The sequence below is a fragment of the Pelobates fuscus genome, chromosome 4 (assembly GCF_036172605.1).
Source record: "Pelobates fuscus isolate aPelFus1 chromosome 4, aPelFus1.pri, whole genome shotgun sequence".
NCBI lineage: Eukaryota > Metazoa > Chordata > Amphibia > Anura > Pelobatidae > Pelobates > Pelobates fuscus.
In genome coordinates, this window is record NC_086320.1 from 96806837 (window position 1) to 96831668 (window position 24832).

The window sequence follows — 24832 nt, forward strand, 5'->3', positions numbered from 1 at the left end:
GTTGCCGCAGGTCCAGCAAGCGATGCTGATAAGGCTGTTTCTGGTGGTGATGGTGACCACAACTCTTCCTCTTCCTCTTCACGCTCATCTACGGCCTGATCCAGCACTCTTCGCAGGGCACGCTCAAGGAAGACAATAAATGGAATGATGTCGCTGATGGTGCCTTTGGTGCGACTGACTAGGTTTGTCACCTCCTCAAAAGGACGCATGAGCCTACAGGCATTGCGCATGAGCGTCCAGTAACGTGGCAAAAAAATTCCCAGCTCTGCAGAGGCTGTCCTAGCACCCGGGTCATACAAATAGTCGTTAACGGCTTTTTCTTGTTGGAGCAGGCAGTCGAACATTAGGAATGTTGAATTCCAACGTGTTGGGCTGTCGCAAATCAAGCGCCTCACTGGCATGTCGTTTCGCCGCTGGATATCTGAAAATTGCGCCATGGCCGTGTAAGAACGCCTGAAATGGCCACACACCTTCCTGGCCTGTTTCAGGACGTCCTGTAAGCCTGGGTACTAATGCACAAACGTTGTACGATCAGATTGCACACATGTGCCATGCACGGCACATGTTTCAACTTGCCAAAATTCAATGCCGCCAACAAATTTCTTCCGTTGTCACATTCACTTTGCCGATCTCCAGTTGGTGCGGAGTCAGCCACTGATCCACCAGTGCATTCTGGGCAGACAGGAGTGCTTGTCTGGTGTGACTCTCTGCTTTCAGACAAGTCAACCACAAGACGGCGTGACACTGCCGTATCCGGGATTTGGAATAGTACCTGGGGAGCTGGGGGGGTGCCGTTGATGTGGAGCAAGACGCAGCAGCAGAAGAGGGCTCAGCCGAGGAGGTTATGGAAGAGGATGGAGTAGGAGGAGTAGAGGAGGTGGCAGCAGGCCTGCCTGCAAGTCGTGGCGGTGTCACCAACTCCTCTGCAGAGCCACGCATTCCATGCTTGGCAGCCGTCAGCAGATTTACCCAATGCGCAGTGTAGGTGATATACCTGCCCTGACCATGCTTTGCAGACCAGGTGTCAGTGGTCAGATAGACACTTGCCCCAACACTGTGTGCCAGACATGCCATTACTTCCTTTTGCACAATTGAGTACAGGTTGGGGATTGCCTTTTGTGCAATTACATTTCGGCTGGGTACCTTCCACTGTGGTGTCCCAATAGCTATAAATTTTTGGAATGCCTCAGACTCCACCAGCTTGTATGGTAAAAGCTGGCGGGCTAAGAGTTCAGACAAGCCAGCTGTCAGATGCCGGGCAAGGGGGTGACTTTGTGACATTGGCTTCTTACGCTCAAACATGTCCTTGACAGACACCTGACTGTGGGCAGATGAGCGGGAACTGCTCAAGGCGAGAGACGGAGTGGCGGATGGTTAAGAGGGGGCAAGGAGGACAGCAGTGGTTGACGTAGCTGAAGATGCTGGACCAGGAGGAGGATGGCGGCTTTGAGTTTGTGTGCTGCTTGTACTCATGTGTTGATCCCATAGGCGTTTGTGATGTGCGATCATGTGCCTTCGCAAAGCAGTTGTACCTAGGTGGGTGTTGGACTTCCCACGACTCAGTTTCTTTTGGCACAGGTTGCAAATGGCAGCGCTGTTGTCAGAGGCAGACACACACAAAAAATGCCACACTGCTGAGCTCTGCAATGACGGCATTCTGGTGGTGGCAACAGCATGTGTTGATTGGCGTGCTGTCTGGCTGACCCCGGGTAGCGATGCATGCTGTCTGACTGTGCCACTAGCTCCTTGCGACGACCTCCCCCTGCTTCCAACTCGTCTCCTCCTCCTCCTCTCTGTCTCCCCATCTGAACTTTCCCCCTGTTCTTCTTCTCTTCTAGCGGGCACCCACGTGACATCCACGGACGCATCGTCATCATCAACCACTTCACTTGTATCTGACAACTCAGCAAAGGAAGCAGCAGCGGGTACAACATCATCATCATCACACCGTACGTCCATGTGTGTAATGCTGCCTGACTGAGACATATCCCTGTTATCTACATCCTCTGGCAATAATGGTTGCGCATCACTCATTTCTTCCAACTGATGTGTTAATAACTCCTCTGACAGATCAAGTGAAGCGGCTGTGGTGCTAGTGTTGGTGGTGGCGGCAGGCGGGCGAGTGGTATCTTGAGAGGTGCCCGAGCAAAGCTGGAGGAGGATGGTGCGTCAAGGTTCCGAGCAGAAGCTGTGGAAGATTGGGTCCTGTGTTAGCCAGTCAACTATGTCCTCAGAACTTTTCGAGTTCAGGGTACGTGGCCTCTGAACACTGGGCATTATTCTAGGGCCAAAGGGAATCACAGCACCACGACCACGACGGCCTTTGCGGGGTGGCCTGCCTCTGCCTGTCATTTTTTTTTGGATTAGTGGTACTATGCGTGCAAACTACTCTGACAACAGATATGAGTGGCACTGTGCACTGGCAGAAGTTGGCAGAGTAGACACTGTAGGCCTGACACACACGCTTGCAGACAACTAACTGCTATTCAATCTATTACAGTCAAAATTGTATTTTGTTTTTTAAATGTACACTACTGTTACACCAGATATGTGTTGCACTGGTGTGACACTGTGCCCTGGCAGGCCCTGAAACGCACACGTGTGAAGGAAACTAACTGCTATTATTTCACAGTCAAAAAAGTGTTGTTGTTTTTTTAAATGTACACTACTGTTACACCAGATATGAGTTGGACTGGTGTGACACTGTGCCCTGGCAGGCCCTGAAACGCACACGTGTGAAGGAAACTGACTGCTATTATTTCACAGTCAAATTTCTAGTTTTTTTTTTTTTTAAATGTACACTACTGTTACACCAGATATGAGTTGGACTGGTGTGACACTGTGCCCTGGCAGGCCCTGAAACGCACACGCGTGAAGGAAACTCACTGCTATTATTTCACGGTCAAAAAAGTGTTGTTTTTTATATAAATGTACACTACTGTTACACCAGATATGAGTTGCACTGGTGTGACACTGTACTCTGGCAGGCCCTGAAACGCACACGTGTGAAGGAAACTGACTGCTATTATTTCACAGTCAAATTTCTAGTTTTTTTTTTAAATGTACACTACTGTTACACCAGATATGAGTTGGACTGGTTTGACACTGTGCCCTGGCAGGCTCTGAAACGCACACGTGTAAAGGAAACTGACTGCTATTATTTCACAGTCAAATTTCTATTGTTTTTTTAATGTACACTACTGTTACACCAGATACGTGTGAAGGAAACTGACTGCTATTACATTTTTAAATGCAAGCTATTGTGACACCAGATATGAGTGGTGGCACTGGGCAAGTGGGCACAGTATACGCTGTGAACCTGACACACACGCTGGCAGGCAGGCAACTGCAATTAGATTACACAGGAAAAAAAAAGCAGACTGATGTTCTAGCCCTAAAAGGGCTTTTTGGGGTGCTGTCCTTACAGCAGAGATCAGATGAGTCCTTCAGGACTGTAGTGGACACTGAATACACTAGCCTAGCTATCGATTTCCCTATTAAATCAGCAGCAGCTACACTGTCCCTCCTCTCACTAAGAATGCAGCTTCCGAATGAATCTAAAATGGATGATGTCCAGGAGGTGGGAGGGTCTGGGAGGGAGGGCCTGCTGCTGATTGGCTGGAATGTGTCTGCTGACTGTGAGGTACAGGCCAGGGTCAAAGTTTACTCAATGATGATGAATAGGGGGTTGACCAAACAGTGCATATGTTCGCCCGCCGTGGCGAACGCGAACAAGCTATGTTCGCCAGGAACTATTCGCCAGTGAACTATTCGGGACATCTCTAAATACTAATCATCGGGACACATCACAATAAAGAATGAGAACAAAGGTTGAGGTGACATTTATTTTCTTAAAATGCATGCTTCTCTATTATATATATATATATATATATTAGAATTAGAGCACAGATTAAAATTAGGGTTAGGGTTATGCAATATTATCAGTAGTAGGTTATCTCTATCACCCAAGTATCAAGCCAGATCCTCTGCAAGTGCGAATCAAGATGCTCACCCGGAATAATTTCAGACTTAACCCCTTAAGGACCAAACTTCTGGAATAAAAGGGAATCATGACATGTCACACATGTCATGTGTCCTTAAGGGGTTAAACAATCTTTACTAAAATGTGAGGGATAGGTTCAGGTATCCACCTCACATGTTTCAGAGTACTGGGTGCTTAGTCATAGGCAATGCAGAACACAATATGCTGTATTTGTGGCTAGTAGTGCTTGAACTAATTCTGATCTGGTATGGAATAAAACTGTCAAATATATGGTATAATAGAGACTTATGCACAAGTGAAAGACATGAATATATTCTAATATTTTAATATAATTGTCACTGTTAAGTATAGGCATGTATGTTTTTATACTATCCTACTACTAGAACTGTTGTGATTCGTGTATTAACATTTTAGAAGGGCATCACATTACTGAATTGCTAAAGTTTTTAAATATCTGAATTTTCTACAATAAAATCCTTGCAGATGATGCATTACACATTATTACATGGGGCATTATATATCAATATAATTCATTCGGATTTTTTTTTTTGTCATTTTAAGAAACCAGGTCAGAATCTGTACTCTTTAGTATCAAAAAGATCAAGCAGATCTTTTTTTTTTTTTTTTTAAATAAACTCAGATTTCATTTGGCTTTTCTGCATAAACTGTGGTTAAAATCTGGAAGCATCTTATTTAAATTCTGTCCGCAATAAGCTGGAAAACACAGAAAGTATTATGGGGCTGCACGGAACTCTGGCAAAGAATTACACATTAGCTGATGTGATATAAATCAAAAGCTGCTTTTTAAATCAGATATATTTAAATAAAAGCTTGCACTTACTTTTATCCTTTAAAAGCATCACATGGCTGCATTATCAAAAGCCCCAAACTGTTCATCAGTTTTAAATGTGTCTTTTTAAATTTCCAGGCTACAGATATTGAAGTTGACGAAAATGGCACTTTGGACTTAAGCATGAAGAAAAAACGCTTCCATGAAATGGCTGAAAATGTAAGCTCTTCCCACCCAACTATAGCTGTTCCATCTTCTCCCTTCAAAACCAGTAGCATCTTAGTCAATGCAGCCTTCTACAAAGCTCTCTGTGAAAAGGAGGGTTGGGATGCTCCCATCAATTACAGCAAAGTCCATGGTAAAAATGGAGAGGAGAGAGAGGTAACTGCTTCTTAATTCGTTCATTTATTATATATATATATATATATATATATATATATATATATATATATATATATATATATATATCTCAGGGCCTTCTTTTCCTCGGATATTCCCTTTCTATAATTGTAAAGCACTGAGGAATATGTTGATCGCATGTAAATGCTAATAACAATAATAATATATATATATAAAGGGTACATGTGGCGAAACCGACCTCGCCACGTGTCCTTGGAGGGGGCTGCTTGCCCGCCTCTTGCCTTTGGACTATGGACCGACTTTATGTGAATGTGTTAACCCAGATAGCTATGCCATGGAGCCCATTTGTGTAGTTAAAGACTTTGACTCCATGGCAATTGAACTGTGTGAATAGGTAGTTTTGTGCGCTCAGATCCCAGCTATCTGGGGATATGTGACATGTCTGTGTTTTATGTATAAAATGTGACTTTGTGTATTTTATAGTATTTTAATGCTTTGTGCTCACCATGTGCATAATGGAGTCTTGTCTCTGTCCTGGGAGATAATTGAATTACTTCTCAATTATCTCCAGGATAGACTCTGAAACTGGTCTGGGCCGGAAAGCCATGCTGGCAGGGGTTTTTAAAAGATACTTTACTAACTTTTGAACCCCTGGTCTGATTCATGCCAATTTTAATATGTTGTTCCCCTGAATGGATTGATTGTGAATATGTAATTTTTATGTGAATGTGATGTATGGTTTTAGAGTTATGAAAGTTGGGTAAAAAGTATGTTTTAACTGTATGTATAATTGGATTATCTCTCAGGCTAAGGGGAGGGAATCTGTGGGATGTAACCATTGTGTGATTGGTGTATTGTAAATCCCTCCCTTGCATGGGAGAATCCTTTATAAGACAGTGTGTGAATAAATCTTGAGTTCCTGTTTAACCCTCAAAGTGAAGTGTCGTCTCATTATTGGGGGAGGATTTATTGTATGCTGTTCCAGTTTGACTGCTAGGAGTGTAAACCGATTCGCATGGTTTTTCCTATTCGGCTGTATACAGCATTCATATGCTAGAGAGGATTCCTATGCTTCTCAGATTCGGTGGTTGTGGTGTCTGCTGCAGTGCTTGAAGTCCTCAGGAGCGCTAGGAACATCCGTCAATGGAAGGTGATCCGTTACAGTACATATAACTATACAGCTAAAAACAGACACTCACATGCACATATTCTTTAATCCCAGTTTCTTCCTACTTAGCACAGCCCCAAAAAAGGAGAAAAGACTTAAAGGGTCACTAGTAAATCCTATTGCTCCAAAAGTGGATATACCTCTAATAAAATGGAAGCAATGTGCAGTACGCTTGTGAATAGAGCAAAGATATGAGGGAGTGGAATGGTGAATTATAGAGGATTCAGGAGTGTGGGATGCTTGACATGCACATAGTCGTCTTTTTTTTCATATGTCAAATAAAATTGTTACCATACATCCCCCCCATCCCCCCAAAAGGACACCGACACCAAAGTTAAAGTGGAATTAAATATCACAGCTTTAATAAAATATATATATGTAAAATATATAAATAACAAAATGGGTCATTGCCAAACTAACACAAATATTTATATCATGTAAACATAGGTACACCCCCAACTTAACACTACTATACCCCCTGGCAATGACCCAAAACATAATAACATAAATAAAACCATATAACAATATATAAATAACATAACATAAAACACAGCCGCAAGACATCATATTCCAAAATGATTTAACATTGTAGGGGTATACGGAGATATCCCTACACCTCAGGTTGAAAACCCCCAATGGGCTCCAACCTACTAAAATAACAAATTCAATTATGTGAATATTGTTATCGCACTTCAAACATACCAGCTACCATTCCTACCTACCCCCAATTTCGTATCCAGCCCCTGCCGCCGTGACCAAATGGGAAAAAAGGAAACTTGTGCACTGCAGGGGTTAGATCTATCAAAAATAAAATCAAAACCACACATATAAAACTGTATTAAAAAAACACGCACAGATTAGTGATGTACCGAACGGTTCGCTGGCAAATAGTTCCTGGCGAACATAGCGTGTTCGCGTTCGCCACGGCGGGCGAACATATGCGCGGTTCAATCCGCCCCCTATTCGTCATCGAGTAAACTTTGACCCTGTGCCTCACAGTCAGCAGACACATTCCAGCCAATCAGCAGCAGACCCTCCCTTCCAGACGCTCCTAACTCCTGTACAGCATCCATTTTAGATTCATTCTGAAGCTGCATTCTTAGTGAGAGGAGGGAAAGTGTAGCTGCTGCTGATTTGATAGGGAAATGGATAGCTAGGCTAGTGTATTCAGTGTCCACTACAGTCCTGAAGAACTCATCTGATCTCTGCTGTAAGGACAGCCCCCCAAAAGCCCTTTTAGGGCTAGAACATCAGTCTGCTTTTTTTTCCTGTGTAATCTAATTGCAGTTGCCTGCCTGCCTGCCAGCTTCTGTGTCAGGCTCACAGTGGATACTGTGCCCACTTGCCCAGTGCCACCACTCGTATCTGGTGTCCCAATAGCTTGCATTTAAAAACAAAAACATTTTTTTCACTGTAATAGATTGAATAGCAGTTAGTTGTCTGCAAGCGTCTGTGTGTCAGGCCTACAGCGTGTACTCTGCCAACCTCTGCCAGTGCACAGTGCCACTCATATCTGGTGTCACAATAGCTTGCATTTAAAAAAAAAAGTGTTTTCACTGTTATAGATTGAATAGCAGTTAGTTGTCTTCAAGCATGTGTGTCAGGCCTACAGTGTCTACTCTGCCAACCTCTGCCAGTGCACAGTGCCACTCATATCTGGTGTCACAATAGCGGGCATTTAAAAACAATTTTTTTTTTCACTGTTATAGATTGAATAGCAGTTAGTTGTCTTCGAACAGGTGTGTCAGGCCTACAGTGTCTACTCTGCCAACCTCTGCCAGTGCACAGTGCCACTCATATCTAGTGTCACAATAGCGTGCATTTAAAAACAAAAAAAAGGTTTTTGACTGTAATCTAAAAGCAGTCAGTGTCCTTCAAGCGGGTGTCAGGCCTACAGCATGTACTCTGCCAACCTCTGCCAGTGCACAGTGCCACTCATATCTGGTGTCACAATAGCTTGCATTTAAAAACAAAAAAAGTTTTTGACTGTAATATAATAGCAGTCAGTGTCCTTCATAAGTGTGTGTGTCAGGCCTACACCATGTACTCTGCCAACCTCTGCCAGTGCACAGTGCCACTCATATCTGGTGTCACAATAGCGTGCATTTAAAAACAAAAAACGTTTTTGACTGTAATATAATAGCAGTTAGTGTCCTTCATAAGTGTTTGTCAGGCCTACAGCGTGTACTCTGCCAACCTCTGCCAGTGCACAGTGCCACTCATATCTGGTGTCACAATAGCGTGCATTTAAAAAACAAAAAACTTTTTGACTGTAGCGGGTGTCAGGCCTACAGCATGTACTCTGCCAACCTCTGCCAGTGCACAGTGCCACTCATATCTGGTGTCACAATAGCTTGCATTTAAAAACAAAAACGTTTTTGACTGTAATATAATAGCAGTTAGTGTCCTTCATAAGTGTGTGTCAGGCCTACAGCGTGTACACTGCCAACCTCTGCCAGTGCACAGTGCCACTCTTATCTGGTGTCACAATAGCTTGCATTTAAAAGCAAAAAAGGTTTTTGACTGTAATCTAATAGCAGACAGTGTCCTTCAAGCGGGTGTCAGGCCTACAGCGTGTACTCTGCCAACCTCTGCCAGTGCACAGTGCCACTCATATCTGGTGTCACAATAGCTTGCATTTAAAACCAAAAAAGTTTTTGACTGTAATATAATAGCAGTCACTGTCCTTCATAAGTGTGTGTCAGGCCTACAGCGTGTACTCTGCCAACCTCTGCCAGTGCACAGTGCCACTCATATCTGGTGTCACAATAGCTTGCATTTAAAAACAAAAAAACTTTTTGACTGTAATCTAATAGCAGTCAGTGTCCTTCAAGCGGGTGTCAGGCCTACAGCGTGTACTCTGCCAACCTCTGCCAGTGCACAGTGCCAATCTTATCTGGTGTCGCAATAGATTGCATTTAAAAACCCCAAAATTTTTCACTGTTATAGATTGAATAGCAATTAGTTGTCTTCAAGCGGGTGTCAGGCCTACAGCGTGTACTCTGCCAACCTCTGCCAGTGCACATTGCCACTCATATCTGGTGTCACAATAGCATGCATTTAAAACCCAAAAAATGTTTTACACTGTTATAGATTGAATAGCAGTTATTTGTATTCAAGCGTGTGTGTCAGGCCTACAGCGTGTACTCTGCCAACCTCTGCCACTGCACAGTGCCACTCATATCTGGTCTCACAATAGCGTGCATTTATAAACAAAAAAACGGTTTTCCCTGTTATAGATTGAATAGCAATTAGTTGTCTTCAAGCGGGTGTGTCAGGCCAACAGCGTCTACTCTGTCAACCTCTGCCAGTGCACAGTGCCACTCATATCTGTTGTCACAATAGCGTGCATTTAAAAACCCCAAAACTTTTTTTACTGTTATAGATTGAATAGCAGTTAGTTGTCTTCAAGCGGGTGTGTCAGGCCTACAGCGTGTACTCTGCCAACCTCTGCCAGTGCACATTGCCACTCATATCTGGTGTCACAATAGCGTGCATTTAAAAACAAAAAAATGTTTTCACTGTTATAGATTGAATAGCAGTTAGTTGTCTTCAAGCGGGTGTGTCAGGCCTACAGCGTCTACTCTGCCAACCTCTGCCAGTGCACAGTGCCACTCATATCTGTTGTCACAATAGCGTGCATTTAAAAACCCAAAAACTTTTTTCACTCTTATAGATTGAATAGCAGTTAGTTGTCTTCAAGCGGGTGTGTCAGGCCTACAGCGTGTACTCTGCCAATCTCTGCCACTGCACAGTGCCACTCATATCTGGTCTCACAGTAGCTTGCACGCATAGTACCACTAATCCAAAAAAAAATGACAGGCAGAGGCAGGCCACCCCGCAGGGGCCGTAGTGGTCGTGGTGCTGTGATTCCCTTTTGCCCTAGAATAATGCCCAGTTTTCAGAGGCCACGTACCCTGAACTTGAAAAGTTCTGAGGACATAGTTGACTGGCTAACACAGGACACCCAATCTTCCACAGCTTCCGCTTGGAACCTTGACGCACCATCCTCCTCCAGCTTAGCTTTGGGCACCTCTCAAGATACCACTCCGCCACCACCAACACTAGCACCACAGCCGCTTCACTTTATCTGTCAGAGGAGTTATTTACACATCCGTTTGAAGAAATGAGTGATGCGCAACCATTATTGCCAGAGGATGTAGATAACAGGGATATGTCTCAGTCAGGCAGCATTACACACATGGACGTACGGTGTGATGATGATGATGTTGTACCCGCTGCTGCTTCCTTTGCTGAGTTGTCAGATACAAGTGAAGCGATTGATGATGACGATGCGTCCGTGGATGTCACGTGGGTGCCCGCTCGGCAAGATGAAGAACAGGGTGAAAGTTCAGATGGGGAGACAGAGAGGAGGAGGAGACGAGTTGGAAGCAGGGGGAGGTCATCGCAAGGAGCTAGTGGCACAGTCAGACAGCATGCATCGGCACCCGGGGTCAGCCCGACAGAACGCCAATCAACGCATGCTGTGTCCACCACCAGAATGCTGTCAATGCAGAGCTCAGCAGTGTGGAATTTTTTTGCCGTGTCTGCCTCTGACAACAGCTACGCCATTTGCAACCTGTGCCAAAAGAAACTGAGTCGTGGGAAGTCCATATCACCTACACTGCGCATTGGGTAAACCTGCTGACGGCTGCTAAGCACGGAATGGAGTTGGTGACACCGCCACGACTTGCAGGCAGGCCTGCTGCCACCTCCTCTACTCCTCCTACTCCATCCTCTTCCATAACCTCCTCGGCTGAGTCCGCTTCTGCTGCTGCGTCTTGCTCCACATCAATGGCACCCCCCCAGCTCCCCAGGTACTGTTCCACATCTCGGATACGGCAGTGTCACGCCATCTTGGGTTTGACTTGCTTGAAAGCAGAGAGTCACACCGGACAAGCACTCCTGTCCGCCCTGAACGCACAGGTGGGAAAGTGGCTGACTCCGCAGCAACTGGAGATTGGCAAAGTGGTTTGTGACAACACATGTGTGTAATCTGATCGTACAACGCTTTGTGCATAAGTACACAGGCTTACAGGACGTCATGAAGCAGGCCAGGAAGGTGTGTGGCCATTTCAGGCGTTCCTACATGACCATGGCGCACTTTGAAGATATCCAGCGGCGAAACAACATGCCAATGAGGCGCTTGATTTGCGACAGCCCGACACGTTGAAATTCAACACTCCTAATGTTCGACCGCCTGCTCCAACAAGAAAAAGCCGTTAATGAATATTTGTATGACCGGGGTGCCAGGTCAGCCTCTGGGGAGCTGGGAATTTTTTTTGCCACGTTACTGGACGCTCATGCGCAATGCCTGTAGGCTCATGTGTCCTTTTGAGGAGGTGATAAACCTAGTCAGTCGCACCGAAGGCGACATCATAGATTTGTTTTACCATTTGTTTTCTTCCTGGAGCGTGCCCTGCGAAGAGTGCAGGATCAGGCCGTAGATGAGCGTGAAGAGGAAGAGGAAGAGTTGTGGTCACCATCACCACCAGAAACAGCCTTATCAGCATCGCTTGTTGCACCAGCGGTAACGCTGGAAGAGGATTGTGAGGAAGAGGAGTCAGAGGAGGAATGTGGCTTTGAGGAGGAAGACCAACCACAACAGGCATCCCAGGGTGCTCGTTGTCACCTATCTGGTACCCGTGGTGTTGTACGTGGCTTGGGGGAAGACCATACCTTCATTGAGATCACTGAGGAGGAGGAACGGGAAATGAATAGCTCGGCATCCAACCTTGTGCAAATGGGGTCTTTCATGCTGTCGTGCCTGTTGAGGGACCCTCGTATAAAAAGGCTGAAGGAGAACGACCTGTACTGGGTGTCCAGGCTACTAGACCCCCGGTATAAGCAGAAAGTGGCTGAAATGTTACCAAATTACAACAAGTCGGAAAGGATGCAGCATTTGCAAGATAAATTAAAAAGTATGCTTTACACAGCGTATAAGGGTGATGTCACAGCACAATGGGAATCTAACAGCGGAAGAGGTGAAAGTAATCCTCCTCCTCCCACGACCACGCCGGCAAGGACAGGACGCTTTACAGATGTGTTGTTGATGGAGGACATGCGGAGCTTTTCAAGTCCTACGCATCGCCACAGCCCTTCGGGATCCACCCTCAGAGAACGACTCGACTGACAGGTAGCAGACTACCTCGCCTTAACTGCAGATATCGACACTCTGAGAAGCGATGAACCCCTTCACTACTGGGTGTGCAGGCTTGACCTGTGGCCTGAGCTATCCCAATTTGCGATAGAACTTCTGGCCTGCCCCGCTTCATGTGTCCTGTCAGAAAGGACCTTCAGTGCAGCAGAAGGTATTGTCACTGAGAAGAGAAGTCGCCTAGGTCAAAAAAGTCCAGATTACCTCACCTTTATTAAGATGAATGAGGGATGGATCCCAAAGGGACTGACAGTGGGCGATACATTCGACTAAAAAAGGCCTGATGAGATGAGCTGCCTTGGGCTAAAAATGGTCCACACGCTACTGTATTTTAGCTTTGAATGCCGGTTGACTTGCGTGACTTATCCGCCACCAACTAGAGTTCAAGCCGCAATGTTTTAGGGCACTTTCTGCCTGGGAAACAAACATCAATTTTTCTGGCATGTGTACATGCCTAATTTTTCGGGCCTCTGGTGCTGCACTGTGGCTTCAAAAACCAAACAAAAAAAAAGGCACATAACATGAATTAAACTGATAGGAATAGTACTACTTAACACACCACTCCTATCTGGTGGCACATTAGATTGCAAGCGCAGTGCCCCAAATTTGAAGTAGGAGGACCGACCAAGCATCTTTTTCCATCTCCCGGTTACTAAAATAAATGCCATATACACGTCCCCTGATAGGGCGCCAGCTCGTTATTCTCTTGGGCGCCAGCTCGTTATTCTCTTTTTCCCTTCACTAGGGACACTTTACTGCACTATGGGCACTTAGACCCACTCTTGCACAGTGTTATTCCTAGCCAGCATCTGTGATGGGAGATCAGGCAGTCATCTAAACGTTTAGATTGAGCTTTAGCTTAGAACACCCTTGAAGGTGTTTAAGGAGATTAGGGCTAGTTTAGAGGATTCTTCTTAGACCTCTCTGAGTCTTTAAAGCCCTTTTACCTATACAGCATTTCTGGAAACTAGCCAAGAGAAAGGGTGGATGTGTGTCTGTGATACATTTAACTTTATATCACCTTATTGACACTTTTTTTAAGACAGCATCACTCCGGTCTCCATACTCTCTGCCTATACCCATCTATTTAGAGGGAATTTCCTTGCCCCTTGCAATATTATATAATAGGTAATAGTATTACCATTATTACACAATTAGCCACTATAGGGGAGTGAGTATCCCCTTAAGGACAGAGCTTCAGAAGCTTGTCTTTCACTTAATGACAACGGCATTTTTTGCATTTTTTGCTATTTGCGTTCAACTGCAATTTGCATTTTACTAATTTATTGCACCGACACATATTATATACCGTTTTTTAAAGGACAGAAAGGGCTTTAATTTGATGTAACACATATATATATAAATGCTTATTTATTATAAAAAAAATACAGAAATATGCAAAAAAATGCATTTTTGTGTGTTTTTTTTACAGTTTTTGCAATAATAATGTGTACATAATGAGTGCAGGTTAAGGAAAGTAATTAAAAATAAATTCATTTAGTTGTTCTGAATTACAGAATATATAATGTGTCTGGGATTTTAAGTTTTTTTTGGTAGTTACAGGTCACAAAGCACAAGGAGTAAAATAAACTTTTTATGTGGAGCGATTTTAGAATTTGGTATGTTTGTCTTGTAAGCCTAATAGCCATAAAAGAAAACAAAATTGCCACACAAAAGTATATATTTATATAAAGTAGACACCACAGGCTATTTACCTAAGGTTGTTTTGACACTTTCTGCGTAGCCATTTTACCGCCAACCTCTGCTAAATATTGGAGTAAAATTGTGTTTTTTGGGGGTTTTCGCACACAAACTTATAACAAATAACTTCTCATGTGTATTTTGTAAAGTTGGTGTGTGCTATTCCTGAACAAAGTTTTATTATGTGTTCAGTTACTTCTGCTGAGTACAACGGTACCCCCATTGTATGTCTTTGGCACTATTTCGTGAAGCTACAGTGCCATATAGGAGACCTGTCCTTTTCAGTATTCACAGTAGAATTTTGAGAGACGGATTTAATGAGCCTATGCTTCCATTTGGGGTATTATAGTAGTTTGACTGTTCAAAAAAAACCCACAAAGGCCTACCATTTGTAAAAGTAGACACTCCAGGGTATCTCATAAGGTGCATATTGTGCCTTAACATGCCCCCATTTTTTTACCATTACATGCCAAAGTATGTGGTAAAAAATAATTTTGTGCATATTTTACATACGGATTGCATTTTTGCTGGGCATTTTGTATATTTCATGTGTGCCACTAAGTTCAAACCCCCCAAATTATGCTCAGCTAAGTCTTCTGAGTAAAAGGACACCCCCATTGTATGTCTATGGCACTATTTCGTGAAGCTACAGTGCCATACAGGAGACCTGTCCTTTTCAGTATTCACAGTAGAATTTTGAGAGACGGATTTAATGAGCCTATGCTTCCATTTGGGGTATTATAACAGTTTGACTGTTCAAAAACACCCCACAAAGGCCTACCATTTGTAAAAGAAGACACTCCAGGGTATCTCATAAGGTGCATATTGTGCCTTAACATGCCCCCATTTTTTTACCATTACATGCCAAAGTATGTGGTAAAAAATAATTTTGTGCATTTTTTACATACGGATTGCATTTTTGCTGGGCATTTTGTATATTTCATGTGTGCCACTAAGTTCAAACCCCCCAAATTATGCTCAGCTAAGTCTTCTGAGTAAAAGGACACCCCCATTGTATGTCTATGGCACTATTTTGTGAAGCTACAGTGCCATATAGGAGACCAAGCCATATCAGTTTTGACCGAACTTTGAATTTTGACGCCGGGCCTATGTGCAATTTCCAAGCATCTTTGCAGGTTTTAAATTCAAACTACCCCACAAAGGCCTACCATTTCTTAAAGTAGACACCCCAGGGTATTTCAAAAGGCATATTTTGAACCTTAGCGTGGGATCATTTTTCCGCTAGCGTGTACCAGGTGTAGTGGTTATAAGCGTTTTTTCTGCCTTTTTGACACACAAAGTGAGTTTGCACAGAATATTTTGCAAACCATATGTGTACTACCACTGTATAATACTTCATATTTTGCTCAGCTATGTCTGCTGAGTACAAAAATACCCCCGTATGTACCTTTGCCAGGTATATGTGGACATCGGAGGGGCACATTTGGGACACAGCCATTCCATTTTTTTTCAAATTTAGAATTTTTACGCTGTGCCCATGTCCCATTTTAGAGTATTTTACCAGGCTATATAATCCAAATACCCCATAAAGCCATACCATTTCTTAAAGAAGACATCCCAGGGTATTTCAAAAGGCATATTTTGAACCTTAGCGTGGGATCATTTTTCCGCTAGCTTGTACCAGGTGTGGTGGTAATGAGCGTTATTAAATGTATTTTTTTTACTTTTTAAAACTTTTTTTACTTTTTAAAACTATTTTTTAAACTTTTGTTTTGATTATTCATTTTTTTAAAGTTTCCTAAACTTTCGTAAAACTTTTTTTTACAGATTTAACATTTTTCTAAGCTTTTTTTTACGTTAACCCCTAACTAGCAGTAAGCAGCACTAACAGTAAATTCCCCATTTTCCCATAACTCCCACCCACCCCAGCTAGCAAAATATTTAATTATACAATATTTAAATTAGTTAATTAAATAAATTTAACCCCTGAGGGTTAAAAAATAAATAAAAGTTAATCGTCAGGGGTTAAAAAAAAAATTAGAACAGTATAATACTGTGATCTGTATTTTGATCACTGTAGGCAGTGATCGACTGGCAGGGAAGGGGTTAATTTTTATTTGGACTGGGTAAAGGGTTTATTTTTTTTAATTTTTTACTTAAATGTTATTAAAACTTTTTTTAACTTAATTTTGTAACTTTTTAAAGCTTATTTTTAAACTTTTTTTAACGTTAACCCCTAGTTAGCGTAATACTAAATCCCCCAATTCCCCACTAACTTCCACCCTCCCCAGCTAGCTAAATTTATAACTTTAAAATATTTAAATTAATTAATAAAATAAATTGAACCCCTGAGGGTTAAAAAAAAAAGAATTAACCCTCAGGGGTTAAAAAAAATCAGATCTTAGTAAAATGTAATCCCTGCCAATTGATCACTGTAGTCAGTGATCAATTGGCAGGGAAGGGGTTAATTTTTTATTAAAATGGGTAAAGGGGGGGTAAAGGGGGGTGGGATTTTCATTTTACTATTTTTTTTTCCACCAGGGGGCAGGATCACTGAAGATCCGTCTCCCTGCACTTCACACAGAACCAGGAAGTGCAGGGAGGCGGAGGTGAGTATAGAGAGCACATGTGCCCGCTCAGACATGCTGTCAGAGCGGGCACATGTACTGGGGCAGCCCGATCCGGTGCTCCCGGTCTGCCTCTAATGCAGAGGCAGACCGGAGCACCATTAACCCCACGATCGCCACGATCGCGGCGATCTGGGGTTAATTTTAACGGGTGACGGACGAGGTCCGTCACTCGGCATTAACGCATTCCCCTGAGTGACGGACCTCGTCCGTCACTCGTCGTTAAGGGGGTATAGTATCCCTTTGTTATTTATAAATGATACAATAAAGACTTTTGTCCATTACTCAATTTACTTTAACAAAGGGTATTAGGAAGCATTACTCTGCTTTCCCTTTCTCCCTCTATTATACACCTATGCTCACTAGGATTTGTAGGTATCACTTTATTATAGTTGTCTAACCTTTTCCTATGCCAGTTTTAGATCTCCTTCTTGGGAGAATTTTTCTTTTTTCAGTTTATTAGCATACCTGGGTACAAGCCCTCGGTGGGGCTGGCACCACCACCTGACCACATTTCCTCGTTTCTTCCACTCATACCGCTTTTTCCATCTTTGAAGGGGTTTGGCGAAACAAGGAAATAGTCCTCTACTCGTAACAGGGATTAAACTGATAAGAATAGTACTACTTAACACACCTTATAATAACGCAGAGAGAGGCAACGCAGAGAGAGGAGTCTGAAGAAGAGGAGTCAGAGGAGGAAGGTGGCTTTGAGGAGGTGGAAGACCAAACACAGCAGGCGTCCCAGGGGTCTTGTTGTCAGCTTTCGGGGACCCTTGGTGTTGTACGTGGCTGGGTGGAGGAAGAGACCTTCAATGACATCAGTGAGGACAAGGAACGGGACATGGCTAGCTTGGTATCCAACCTTGTGCAAATGGGGAGTTTGCGGTTGTGCAAATGGACTGTTTGCGGTTGTTTGCGGTGCGTTAAACGGGGAGTTTGGTCTGTCACTGTGAAGCGGGCAAAACCCTTACACTACCTGATCGATAACACATCATACAGTAGGTCCCCCCCTCATTATTTTTATGGCCCCCACCCACCGCTCACGGGTGGGGGTGGGCGGGAGGACAGTAGGTCCCCCCATTGTGATGTATGGCCCCCACCCACCGCGCAAGGGTTGGGGGCCGGGGGGAGGACAGTAGGTCCCCCCCCCTTATCCTTATTTACTGAATATTCCCCTGCATAACAATGTTTGGCATTTAGTGAATATTCCATATTATGCTTTGTGTCAGTGTGTATCAGGGTCTCTGAGGACAGGTGTCAATCCATATCTGCCAAGTGACCCTATTCTGGAGGAACAGTCCCTATTCTGCTCTGTGTCAGTGTGTATCGGGGTCCCTGAGGACAGGTGTCAATCCATATCTGCCAAGTGACCCAATGTAGGGGGAACAGTCTCTATTCTGCTCTGTGTCAGTGTGTATCGGGGTCCCTGAGGAAAGGTGTCAATCCATATCTGCCAAGGGACCCTATGTAGGGGGAACAGTCCCTATTCTGCTCTGTGTCAGTGTGTATCAGGGTCCCCGAGGACAGGTGTCAATCCATATCTGCCAAGTGACCCTATGTAGGGGGAACAGTCCCGATTCTGCTCTGTGTCAGTGTGTATCAGGGTCCCTGAGGATAGGTGTCAATCCATATGTCAAGGTGTCAATATGTCATATGTCAGGTGTCAATCCATATCCATTGTTATTTAGGAATGTTAGGTGATTTATGCCCTTTATGGATTAAAACCAGACTCTGCATCAACTGTGCAATTTTCCATGGGGGTTTTTCCATGGATCCCCCTCCGGCATGCCACAGTCCAGGTGTTGGTCCCCTTGAAACAACTTTTCCATCACTATTGTGGCCAGAAAGAGTCCCTGTGGGTTTTAAAATTCGCCTGCCCATTGAAGTCTATGGCGGTTTGCCCGGTTCGCCTGTTCGCGAACATTTACGGAAGTTCGCGTTCGCCGTTCGCGAACCGAAAATGTTATGTTCGCGACATAACTAGCACAGATATGTGGAAGAATAGGTTGTGGTCTTTTATTTGGTTTATAAACACATTGTAACTATAACTTTACTCACTTTCAAAACAACATAACTTGTAACCAAACATCTCCAGTCTTTAAACCCCCCAGAGATTTTAACACACACTTACCATAGTTCTGCCCTCTATATAGCCAGAACTTAAACATATCAATAACCAATACCATATAGTCCACCCCACTTTGTTTAGGCAGGTGACCTTAACCCCAGCCGCTGCAGCATTCAACTAATGCTGCAGCCCACCCCACCAGACCACGGCCTTATCAGTCAAAATTTGTAAATCATTACTAAAGATATCCAGACCAACATTCGAAAGATGAACACATCACTATAAAACATACCATCACCTGATCCTCAATTTTAACATGCAGAAAGGTAAAACCACCAATTGATGGCGCAAATTTCTCCATTGATTTATTAAGCTTGCGCCTTATTTTTTCTAGTGTTAAAAAAAAACAAAAATTGCATTGCGCAATACACTAGCCTTGGAACTACTTCTTACCATATAATAAAACAATCGAAAAACCTTTGTTTCTCCTACTACACCTTTTCTTTAAACTGATGCATTAAAACCACACACTTAAACCTACCAACACCGTTACCATCATAATGCGCTAAATAACATTCGGTCAAGGTAACTGAGAAACACAACTTTGCAATAAATTAAGTACACATTCACTTCTCAAACCTCTAACACCAATCCAAAAATTCAAAACAGTCCATTTATCATAACTTCAATTCTGACTGCAAGGCCACTGAAGATAACAGGCAACCGCGAGGGCATCATGTCAAAATTGATGCCCTCACGATGCTGAGCGAGCACGTGCAGCTCACAACGCAAATTAACTTTCCCAACACCGCAGCGCACATGTGTACATGGTCAATTGACGATGGTCAATTGACCATGTACAGCCTATCTCACCCCAAAATACACTATAGGGAGGATGGGTGGGACAACATCAGGTAAGTCTGGATAATTAAAATGGTCCCTAAACTAAAATGTCTGCTCCTATTATATGAAACAAGTGAAACCCTGCCCCCCCAAAGAAAGCTTAACCCTTAAGCAACCACCCATCTATATGCCTGCCTCATAGCTCTGTCAAGGCCCATTCCCATAGCTTTGCTGGTCCTTGGGCTACAATACTTGTTTTTTTGCTGAGTACACTGAGCTGTTACACTATTGTATATTAATTGTGTTCATTATAGGACATTATGTGGATTCCATTATATATTTTTTTTCATATATTTCATTGTTTATTAGGGCCAGGTAAAAGTTTATAGGGGAATCTACCCTTTTGGTTAAGTATGTTTTTGTTTGTTTGCTTGTTTGTTTGTTTTTGGGGGTTTTTATTTCTGGGTGCTGAGTTTTGACATGTTTGTTACTTGCTTCTCAGAGATTTTATCTGGTGAATTGACTCTGTCTGTGTCATTGTGGTCCTTACTCCTCCTTTTATTATACTTTAATCTGTCTCTTAAATAAATAAAAGATATGAATGCATGCTAAGGCTTCAAGTTAAATAAGTCACAACTCTTACTATACGTAGACTAATCCCCTCTTTACCAAAAAGTGGCTGAAGGTCCGCTATTGCATCTTGTTAAAAAAATAAGAGAAATATTACATGTTCTCCTACAATGCATAACTACTTAAAACATTATTCACTGCTAACAATTAAAAATTTTACCCACTGAAAAAGGGAACCACACTCTATTTCTCCAAAATACACATTTTCCCATCATAAGAAGTGAAACCGTTTTTGAACAGTCTGACTTTCACCTCCACTCAGAGACGTAACTAGAAACCACGGAGCCCCAGGGCAAAAATTGCCCTGGGGTTCCCCCATACATCTACATCCTACCCCACATGTCCCCACCACCCCCACACATGCAGACACATACATAAAGACACACACACACATACACACAGAGACTCATACATATACACACATGTAGAGACACACACACATACCTCGTATACACACACTCAGACATATACACACACACCCACACACAGACACACATACGCTTACAGACATACACTCAGACACACGCACACACACACACTTACAGACACATACACACACACTCAGACACACACACACTTACAGACTCATACACATTCAGACACACACATACACTTACAGAAACACAGAAATTATTAAAATTAAATGTCCACCCAGCCTCCCTACCTGGAGAGCTGGCGTGGTACTGTGCGGCTTCAGTGTGGCGGGCGGCACAGTTCCTGTCAGACACAACAATGGAGCTGTGTTCTCTCTGCTCTGCTCTCTCGCGGGCTGTCTGCTGATGACGTCATATTCGGGCTCCCTGAATCAGTAAACGGCGCACGAGGGAGCAGAGCAGAGATATCACAGTAGAAAAAAAAATAGAAAATATTTACACGTCTTGTGAACCTTTGCAAATAATAAAGTTGCCTATATAGTGACACCTGGTGATGAAGTTGTGGTCCCTGAAATTCCCTAGATATACTTATTACTCCTCCTAATATGCCAGAAATAAATTGGCATAACTCGGACGCAAATTTCTCTCCAATCTCTGTGAAATGAATAATTCTCCCACAAATGTATGGATATTTATGTATCTTTGAAATTTACTTAGAGATGGACGAAGGCCAAACTTTAGATTTTTACTTAGAACGTTCATCTATTGATTCCAAGAAAATTAAATTCTTATATATCCAGGTATTGCTATTAAAAACGGTATCACTCTATATAGTCATATTATAATGTGCAAAAATGTGCAGATCTATTTAAAGTGCAAGCATCCAAGTATGCAAAAACCTAAATTGTTTTCAAAATGTCAAAAATTGCACAAAAATATTAAAAATACATTATAATATTATATATTTTTAAGTGGCTGCAACTCACTTGTGTGTATCATTCTACAATACACATAGAAATTAAATTGTGCAAAAAGTGGTGAGCAATAAAACAAGTGCTAGTAATGCTTTACCAGTCAAGACCAATGTTTCCATACATTATTTCTATGTAATATCAGTAGGATAAACTCTATCTATAAACCTTGAGACCAATTCTTTAGCTTATTATTCTTCCACCTTAAACATAGTTGTTGGCCTTAAGAACATTATTCAGCCAGTGTCTAAGATGTCCACACATCATTTTTAACACATCATTTTTCACCACAAAATAAAAAACCAGATTGATAGTGGCAATATACTCTAGATATAGAGTATATAGATATAGGTGCTGCTATGTGTAATCCAGTGTCACGTCACTCAACACGACACAAGCAAATGTATGCCATTATCCAAAATAAGGTGACAGAACACACAAAAATGTTACCATTCCTATTAACAAGGAATATAACTTGACATATAACAGAATCACAAAAATCTCACAGTGCAGTATATCAACACATATAAAATATATTGGATAGTGTAAAAGTAGCACTCACATAGTGCGGAGCCTCAGAAGCCAGCTCAGACTATTAGCACTCCAATAAAAATAAATATGTATATTCATTCACCAGCAGGCTCTGGTCATTCTCCTCTATTTAACATATCCTGATGATCCACATAAAGGATGGGTACAGAGACATGTATGTTCTAACAAACTGCTATTTATTGAACACAAGGGGGACAAAACAAAAATAATAAAAATTCAGATCAGTATATAAACCACAGCACAATGCACCTCAACTATATATATTCTTCAAGATGCTTGATTTAAGTGCCATGTGTCTCTGTATACATGTGTCTTTAACTCTGCTGACCACCATTTTTGTTGTAGTAGTTCAATTTTTTAAAAGAGAAAATGTCTTTCTATGAAAATGTCATATTAAGCTGGAATAAAGCACCCAAAAATATTGTGCAGGTCCATTACTATATTGCACAAGTTTATTGTTTGTGTCCTAATTGGGAAAAATGGGGATTATGAAATTACAAATTCAATCTAAAAAACGTTCTTCAAAGTCTATATTTAAACATATTGGTATTCCTGTCTCTAGATCAAATATCAATTTCATCTAACTTTTACTTAAACTTAGCATTTTGTCACCACCCCTCCAAGTATCCTGTAGTGTTGAATGCCAACACATTGAAGGTGAGACACATCCCCAGCAAAATGTTGATATACAATGTTAATACATTTTCTTTTAATATTAACAATATGATCTGCTATTCTAGTTTTTGAATACCTTGATGTCTTACTTATATATTGATACCCATTAATAGACATACCATGGTATTAAGTACATGTAATAAAGGAGTCTGTTTTATGTTTATTGATGACACTCAATTTAAACTCATGTATTTTTTCTCTCTTTTTGATTGCTTAGTCTGCACCCTTTACACTTACATCAATAGACAAATCTGAAATGTATCAATAGAATTGTAATTTTTTAAAATTATTAATTAAAACTAGTTGTTGATCATTTTCTAAAATTTGTTGCACCTCTAAAAGTAATCCTAGACTTTTCTATTAGATTTTTCAAAATTTCATTCTCCTGCCAAATTATGTGACAATTCTAATAAATAATCTTTTTTAAACTCCTTGTTATTCATTCTATAGTTAAAAATATGTGGCATTTTGGTTATTATTATTTTTTACATTATAAATTATCCCTGATACAATTTACCTACCAGGTTTTTTCAGGGTCTATGTTTATGTTTGTTATGTGAAGTGCCCTGTACACAATAATTGAGTTGGCATGGTTGAGTGCATATCTTCAGCTATATCCATTTCCAGTAAGTTGTAAATACAAATATCTTCAAACCAAAATTAATTATTTTGGAGGGTCCACACAATGCACCAAAACAAAATTTATTTGGGTCCTGTCCAGATTTGAATTATTTTCTTAAAAGTATCTGACTACTTTACAACCCTTTTTGTGGGGTATATAGGTACATAATAAAGAGAAATGAAGTAGTCCTGCCAATTGATATGGTTTGTATTCATAGCAATACATATTTGGTATCTTTTAAATATGACTTAGATTCAGTAACTGAAGGGTAAAGGAACTGATCCAAGTACCTTGATAATTGTACAAGAATGTTTTTTCTTTGTATGTTAAAATGCTAAAAAAAAATAGCATGTTAAAATAATAAAAATAGTATTTTATAGGTCTTTACATCGCAATTGTCTCCTACATTCATTCAAATTATCCTCTTTATTTTCACATATACGTGACGCTCTCTTACCAGAGATTTGAGAAGGGGGGGTTACATTAAAGGATCACTCTGAGTGCACTGTAGTGACTAAGATACAAGGAGTGCCCTGACACCTGCACATTGTGGGTATCTAAACCATTTAAGAACAGTTTGACTTCTCATCTGTGTTCTTCCAGGGGCTGCTCCCTCCTCCACTAATTCTGAAAGACAGAGTAGGAAGTTCAATCATGTGGAGAGCCTTATTGATATTAGATAAAAAGCTTTTTAGACATTGTTGAATTGAAATAGACAATGATGGCATGTAATGCCTTTAAAAAAATGTGACATATGTCTTGTTGACTCCTTAAGAAGCACCACTAGTGTTACTGTTTTGGTACAGATCTTGCAGTAACAAATTCTAACATCTAGTTAACCACAATCCTTTCTAACCCTAACATTAGCTAACCCTAACTAACCATTGCTAACCATAACTAAACCTAACTCTAGCCAATGCTAACTCTAGCTAACTTTGGTTTGCACTTTGGAATGCTACGACTTATGTAAGCAGATTCATTGAAGTTCATAATGTCCACCTACCAATATAGGGCTTATTTATATGCTTGCCACAATATGTGTGTTATTATACACCCAAAAGCATCACTTACAAGTACATGCCTGCAATTGAGGTGACATAATAACTGTATAAAAACTGAAAATAGTGAGATTATTGAGATCTTATTTTTATTCCTAAATATAAACAGGTTTGTTTTGTTAGTACAGCCTGTAACAATAGAATAATTAAACTACCTTGGATGAGATTTCTCAATGTTTGACTGTTTTTTTTATTTTACAGCAAATTGTGGACAATTACTTTTTTTATATGTGGTCTTCTGCTCAGTGCAACCAGTTCAACAGTTGCTTAAT

At 41.7% G+C, this 24832-nt stretch overlaps 1 protein-coding gene across 1 annotated transcript in view; it reads left to right on the plus strand.

The window, feature by feature from the left end:
* ST18 (ST18 C2H2C-type zinc finger transcription factor) overlaps positions 1 to 24832 on the plus strand; it is a 280418-nt gene that overhangs the window by 196020 nt on the left and 59566 nt on the right. The window contains exon 12 of the mRNA XM_063450436.1: positions 4932 to 5174. Within this exon, the coding sequence (XP_063306506.1) occupies positions 4932 to 5174 (243 nt within the window). The remainder of the gene's footprint in view (positions 1 to 4931; positions 5175 to 24832) is intronic.